Source organism: Schistocerca nitens, chromosome 1 (assembly GCF_023898315.1).
Source record: "Schistocerca nitens isolate TAMUIC-IGC-003100 chromosome 1, iqSchNite1.1, whole genome shotgun sequence".
NCBI classification, from domain to species: Eukaryota; Metazoa; Arthropoda; class Insecta; order Orthoptera; family Acrididae; genus Schistocerca; species Schistocerca nitens.
In genome coordinates, this window is record NC_064614.1 from 591,842,527 (window position 1) to 591,850,242 (window position 7,716).

General features: G+C 35.6%; 1 protein-coding gene across 1 annotated transcript in view; it reads right to left on the bottom strand.

Annotated features, from left to right (window-relative positions):
- LOC126255961 (uncharacterized) overlaps positions 1-7,095 on the bottom strand; it is an 85,044-nt gene extending 77,949 nt beyond the window's left edge. Inside the window, exons 1-4 of the mRNA XM_049955443.1 lie at positions 7,039-7,095; positions 1,623-1,752; positions 1,374-1,534; positions 1,164-1,287 (exon numbers count right to left, since the gene is read on the bottom strand). Coding sequence (XP_049811400.1) covers positions 1,164-1,287; positions 1,374-1,534; positions 1,623-1,696 — 359 coding nt within the window. The 5' untranslated portion in view covers positions 1,697-1,752; positions 7,039-7,095. The remainder of the gene's footprint in view (positions 1-1,163; positions 1,288-1,373; positions 1,535-1,622; positions 1,753-7,038) is intronic.
- Between the last annotated feature and the right edge of the window lie 621 nt (positions 7,096-7,716).

A 7,716-nucleotide genomic window follows, 5' to 3' on the forward strand; every position in this document is an offset into this window, starting at 1 on the left:
ATTTCTCCTCTACACATTCCTGTATTGGCATTTTACACTTGTAACCTTTTTTTGGTATACTACGCAGAAGCAACCTACTTTATCTTAAACTATAAATGCTACCTTAAAATTCATCTTAGCAAACACATGGATTTGTCTGGACCAAGTGGTCATTCTTGTAGTTTCCCTTACGATATGAATAGAAAATCTGCTCATGAAAAATAAAATGAAGTGAATCACATAATCATTGTTTAATGAACACATGGATGAGTTATGGTTAGCAGTTACTGTGTGGCAGGTTCCTTTCAGTGGTATCATGTTAGACACACTCAGTCCTGAGTGAGATGGTTTCTGGTTGCCTAAGAAATGTACTTTGATGTACCACACTAAACTAATGTGCTTATTGACCGATGGTCAGTTCCTAGCGCTTTTCTTCAAAGGGTGAATACTGCTTGACTTTTGTGTGATATAGAAAGTTGATCTTGGGAATATGTCATTATTTCAGGTATCAATCTACAAGTGTAAAAAATAAAGTTAAGTCTTTTGTTATAGTTCACAGTCACTTTGATTTAATCATTACCTGTGTACTACATATTTCAACTTATGGTAAACATTAATTAACATTATTAATTACTGAAGCAGACAAAAGGAATGTACAACATAAACTACTCTCTGCAACTATATTTCTTGATTTTTTACACATCCTTGAAAGTTCTAATTAATGATATAATATTTGTAAGATATATGTGAGTGAGTGACAACAGTGAGATGGACAATGTCAAATCATCCCAAGCTGACCCAATTGACGCTAATGCAAATTTAAATGTCAAAATTTACTTGTGCTACACATGGAAAATAGTTTACACATTTCTGTTTCCTCAGGCTAAATATTGTACCATTTTTTCATACATTTTCCATGAATGTGCAAATAAAGGTGGAAATTTCACTAAAGAACTGAATTTTGCTTCTATTCAGCAGTCTATAAGACACACATACAAATAAACCTCATATAGTTCATAGTTGACAGTTACATTAAATGAATGTTCATAGTAAAAAAGTTTGATGTCATAGAACAATATTAATGGGTAATTATGAAGCCGGTTAGGGCAGGCTGGCTGTTCTTTCTTAGATCCTATCAAAATTTTGCATGTGTTTTTACTATGAGGAATAGAATTACATCTTACCTGATTATAGATGCATCACATTCTTCAGAAATTTGAGGCTTGGCATCCTCATTAACCGTATTTTCAGCATTTTTTATGTATTCCATATCAAATTTCCTTGACCGTGGAAAAAATGTAAACTTGCCTTAGAAAGTAAAAGATGTAACATAAGCATTTTTTTGTTATAAATATGCACATTTAAGTAATTAATACTTCATTTGTCATACTTACTTTTTGTGGAAAAGTATAGATCAACAGCTGGCTTTGCTATATATTTGTCATGGAGTGAATGTAGGTATTCAGAATTTTCTCCAGGTTTCTCAACCCACCATGCTTTATTGCGATCCACTTCCCTTGCAAGTACATCCAGAGGAATTTTTGAAAATCGTGAACTGTAATATATGTAATTTTAATATAAAAAAGAGTACATGGTTATTAGTACTACTCACACAATTTAAAATAAAGAGAATAAGATAAAACCTTGCCATGCTGCCATCTCCAAAATGCAGGTGAGTACGTGGTACTGTTGGTTCATTTCTTTGTGATAAACCCATTATTTTAAGATCTCCAATCCCTGAGTATTCAGTAAAGTGGACTCCATATGATTTGTCTGAAAAAAAAGAAGTCAATAGAAAATTGTTCCTTAATTAATACTTTAAATCATAGAATAATTGTTGTTCTAGTAAAGTGAAAATATTTTGAGATTGAGTCTCTCATGTCTGCAAATAGTTTTATCTACATTATACACCACAAGCCTTAATACTGGATTTGAGAGAAGTATGTGATACATCAGTACAATTTATCCTTCCCATTTTGTTCACAGATAGGGTGTAGAAAAAATTGCTCTGTATGCTTCTCTAAGTACCAAATTTTCAAAAATGTACTATTGTTATCTTGTATGTACAGGGTAAATTTATTTTCTCTAGCTTCTCCTTGGATGCAGTGTCTCAGAACTTTAAAGGTATTTTCATTGTTTCTTATTTAAAGCTGGTTTCTGCTGAATGTTTTTATTCATTTTTCATCTGACCAGAAACATCTTCGGAAATCATATTGCTTCTCAGTTACCCTTCCTTATTTCTGTTCTGTCAATTCTGTTCTGTATTGATCCCAGAAAGGTGAGCAATACCCAGAAATGAAATAGACTGATTTGTTTGTAAGTGACAATCTTTATGGATGAATTAACATTTAAGTGGAAATCACAGGAGTCTTTACTCAGACTACATTAATTCCAATGATCTTCACTGAATGACTGGGCATGAAGGATGTACTGTCAGTCCTATTTGATTGGAGTCCCAAATGGATTCTTTTCCAGCCAGACATTATAGACTCATAGGCTATGCCTGGACCAAAGAAAACTTTCTTGATCATGGTGCTGCATTCCCTTGCAATGGGCAGAAACTCAGGCCCAGGTCTGCCAGTGAAGCAATGAAGGCATGGTAAACCACTCTGATTTAACTTCTTTTCCCCACACTCACCTAAGCCTGGATTAACAGTATTGTGTTGCTGATCTGGAATGTATTGGATACTCATCTGACTTTTCAGTGTATTGTTGTTATAGACCTCTGTGCTTTTCAACAAACTTCATCTGGACATTCTTTGGATGAGCATTTTCATGGCTCACAATGCTTAACATGTGTCCAATAATACCAATGCAATTGTCACTGTTATTTATTGCTGAGTAATGTGTTTTTGTACTGATAAAACAAGCCACAAAAGTTTTTAAGATGTGTTAACGACTTTATGATATCAGACAACCTGGACTTGGCTTTGCTTAAGTTCTTGAAATAAAAAGCTGAGCAAAATCACTAATACAATGAACAACAGGCCAAAAAACAAAAAAAAGTTAAAAAAGTCTGAAACACGCATGCCAACAGGAGAACAGCCATAAAGAGCAACTTCAGCAAATAGAGCAGCATGAACAACAAATGAAATTACTCCATCTATAGCAGCACACAACAGCAGTAGTGACAGGCAGCCAATTCACCACCTGCATTAATTTTATAAATGAGACCAATGAGAACTAGGACCTCAACATTTGCCAGTTGTACTAGTAACTCATAACATTGTAGATAAACGTCCCTGATTTTCAGAAGAGTTCTTCTTATGTTGACTGAATCCCAAAATGTTTCGCTCCTGTATGGACTGCTGCTAATTCTTGCAGAGTTTCTATTCTCTGAAGGCTCTTGCCTGCTGAGAAACAATTTTCATCAAAAGTGAAATTCCTGTCAGCCTGCAGGGGCAACAAAAATTACTGCAGTCATATTAGTGTGGACTTATATGATATGTAAGGCACAAATATGATTACACTTGCCAAAAACATCAACATCAACAGCCCTATGCTGATTTCTTTATTCATGATGTGATGGTCCCATTTGCACCTGTATTGGAAGCACTCAAACTCAACAATCCTACTTTGGAGGAAATGTTGTCAAAGCAGCAAGCATTTGAAGCATTTCAACCCACCACCAAACAGAACTGGCTCCTATAGAAGTGGCATACTTACAGACCCAACAGTATTAACCCGCAGTTATCTCAATATCATAGTCTTCCACTGCTTTCTAAATTAGGCCATGAGTATTTAGCTTACAGATATGTAAACAATTGAAGATGTCAGAATGATTCAAGCCTAAGCCACAAGAAGTAAATTTTATAGGAGAGCAAAATAAAGATTACCTTCATTCCAAACAATTATTTCATAGTTATATTTATGTATTTTCCACTTTATATTGACATTAGGTCTGCTATTTGGCAACTGAAGTAGACCATGATTATTTAGCTTACAGAATATGTTAACAATTGAAGAGGTCAGAATGAGTCAAGCCTAATCCTCAAGAAGTAAATTTTACAGGAGAGCAAAATAAAGATTTTTAAAAATCTGTAAATCAAATTAATAAGCTTTAATGATTTAAAATACGCTTACATTTCTGCACCATCTGTTGAAAGATCAGCAAACCACTTCAACAGTAGATGCACCTAGCTATACTCAGTCAATACATTGTGAAATTTCATTTTTCAGTACAGTGAGGCATAGGCTTGAATCATTCTGGCATCTTCAATTACACGTTTTGTAGTTCTAATTACAGTATCAATTTGCATACTAAGGAAAATAAAAGCAAAGCATTAAAAATTAAAGAAGAAAATTGTACTAATCCATTAAATTGCCTCCACCAGAATAGTGAGATGTGATAGTATTTGTCTTGAAATGTACATTAAGTCCACTAGCCCTTTACATCTATACAGACAGTCCACTACAGTATAGACCAATATACCAACTAAAAGAACAGCACCACCAATAGAGAACATGATAAAGACAGAACATGTATTTAAGGTATACTTGTCAGGCACATGTATTGCGTGGGTGTTACTGTGTGAGTGGAGTTCATCACAAGAATCATCAACAAGAGTTGAAAGTCCCAGTAAGTAGCATTATGTGTATTGTGGCAATTTCTATGCAGCAGAGGAGGAATTGCTAACTCTTTTTAAGTCTCTGAGACTCTGAAGAATGTAAGGCTCTTTCCACAATCACTTGAATCCTATCTTTGACATGTACCTACAAAAATATTCATTGATCCTCATTTTGTATTACTGAGGCTGCTGTGATGGGATTTGTTGGTTCAAATGGCTCTGAGCACTAGGGGACTCAACTGCTGTGGTCATCAGTCCCCTAGAACTTAGAACTACTTAAACCTAACTAACCTAAGGACATCACACACATCCATGCCCGAGGCAGGATTCGAACCTGCGACCGTAGCAGTCGCACGGTTCCGGACTGCGCGCCTAGAACCGCGAGACCACCGCGGCTGGCGGATTTGTTGGTCCAGGGGTATTTTGCACCTCTACAGTTTCTGATGTATTCATTGATAATGCCATTAAAGATGTTGCTACAGTGTAGACATTCCTGTAGACATTTCTGTTCTCTCCATATCATTGTCATTGTCAGATTCTTCAGTTTTCTGTGTATGTTTCCAACTTTCACATCCTGCATTACATACACTGCTTGACAGTTGCAAAGGAACAACTGTACTTGCTAAGGAACATCTGCCAATAGCTGTGGAACACCTGACAGTTGCTACAAAACACCTGATGATTGATAGTAAAAGAAAATGTAGAGGGAGACGTGCTATTCGAACAATGCAAGGAGGTTTGTTAAGGACACTCCTTTATAATGGATCGCAGACAACTGTTATGAAATCTGATATAAATGGCGGCTAGCTTCATGACAAAGTATTATATGTCAGGAAGATAGAACTTTATCTAATGCAGAAGGCCAGCTCTAATCAAAATTTAATGGTGCAGTACCAGTAATACTGTAAAGTTCTTCACTGTGTCATTCAAGAAATGTACACTTTGCACAAAGAATTAAAAATTGTGACAAAAAATCAAAGGCAGTTTGAAGCATTATTAGGTATGCAACAAATAAACTGTTTCAACTTCCTAGTATATGACTCAGAGCAGGAGTTGTACTTACTTTCTAATTTTAATATAACAGAGGGAAACATTCCACGTGGGAAAAATATATCTAAAAACAAAGATGATGTGACTTACCGAACGAAAGCGCTGGCAGGTTGATAGACACACAAACATACATACAAAATTCAAGCTTTCGCAACAAACTGTGGATGGATATGTGTGTGTGTGCGAGTGTATACCCATCCTTTTTTCCCCCTAAGGTAAGTCTTTCCGCTCCCGGGACTGGAATGACTCCTTACCCTCTCCCTTAAAACCAACATCCTTTCGTCTTTCCCTCTCCTTCCCTCTTTCCTGATGAGGCAACAGTTTGTTGCGAAAGCTTGAATTTTGTGTGTATGTTTGTGTTTGTTTGTATGTCTATCGACCTGCCAGCGCTTTCGTTCGGTAAGTCACATCATCTTTGTTTTTACTTTCTAATTTAGTTGATTAAATTTATCTGTCACATGCATGACTAGCATTAAGCAGTACAAGGACAGTTTATTGTTCATAAAGTGTCGAGATCAAGTTTCTATGATGCGGTTATCTTTCGTTAGTGTTAGTGTTAGTGTTTATCTTGCTAGTTCCACATCATAGTAGGTCTGCCTTGTGGATGGTATCCACAGAACAGAGTGAATGAATGAATCATATGAGTGAATAAATGAACCTCCAGCTATGTTACATTATTCTCCTCTCTACCTCATCTCAGTAAGAGATTATTTTTTGGCTATTTAAGTATAACATTCAGTATATACTGAATCTATCACACAATTATTTTATATAGTGTCTCCGCTAATCCTACCCCCCTTTCTAAAATTACTTATTTTTTTAAGCTTTTTGCATGTATCAATGGTGTGTGTTTCTCTTTTGCTGATGAAGCCAATGGCCGAAAGCTTTATGTAAATTTCTTTCAGTTGTGCCTGTCTGCAACTTACATGTCTACTTTTCAGTAAGTAGCAATCTGTCTTTGCCTACATTGTTGGTAATCCTACCTGAGTGCCCATTGTTTAATATTTATATTATATATTTATAGTATTTTATCTTTTAAACTGGCATTGTGTAATTGTGTGTGTGGCTGATACAATTGTTTTAATAAATAAAATAAAATATAATGATATAAATTAATAGAGGGAAACATTCCACGTGGGAAAAATATATCTAAAAACAAAGATGATGTGACTTACCAAACGAAAGCGCTGGCACGTCTATAGACACACAAACAAACACAAACATACACACAAAATTCAAGCTTTTGCAACAAACTGTTGCCTCATCAGGAAAGAGGGAAGGAGAGGGAAAGACGAAAGGATGTGGGTTTTAAGGGAGAGGGCAAGGAGTCATTCCAATCCCGGGAGCGGAAAGACTTACCTTAGGGGGAAAAAGGACAGGTATACACTCGCGCACACACACACATATCCATCCACACATTGTAATGAGATATTTTATGTACCTTTTGGCTGACTTCCATGTACTAAGTAGAGCCCCAGTGAAGTTTGCGTTTGATAAGGTTGAATATCTGGTCGAAAGCAATCATGTGATAGCAAAGACGGAGATACAGGCTTCAGATACGCCATGGAGGAAATAAGTTTTTCTGTAGTGTAACCATAGTAATCTGTTAGTGATAACAACAATGCTAGGAAACATACAATCTCTGTATAAATATTCTGAGCAGATTTTATCAGTCTCACAATTGCATGGTTATTACAAATTTTATATGATTCTTTTGACTGACAGTTTTTATTTGATGAATATTATATAACATTAAGTTTTCCACTATCAAAGGCCCCTCTGCAAAAATATGTATGCCATGTCTCCTTAGGGTGTCCATTAAGTGGCACTACCCAAGAACCATGTTTAGCACAATGAATGGTACAGTTATCATGTTATCTTTTTAGGTAATAATTTTTGAAACAATGTTCACAACACCCACTGAAGACATCTGTAAAAAAACAACCAGTGAAAGTCAGTCATGTAACAGTAACATTTATTTCATATACTCTATTCATCATAATCATATGTAAGCTGAAGGGAAACAGAAATAAACCCCTTAAAGTGGTTCAAAAATAATTCTGAACAAATATATTACAGTCAGACTCATTACAAGTATTAGTTCATTATTATAAAAAAA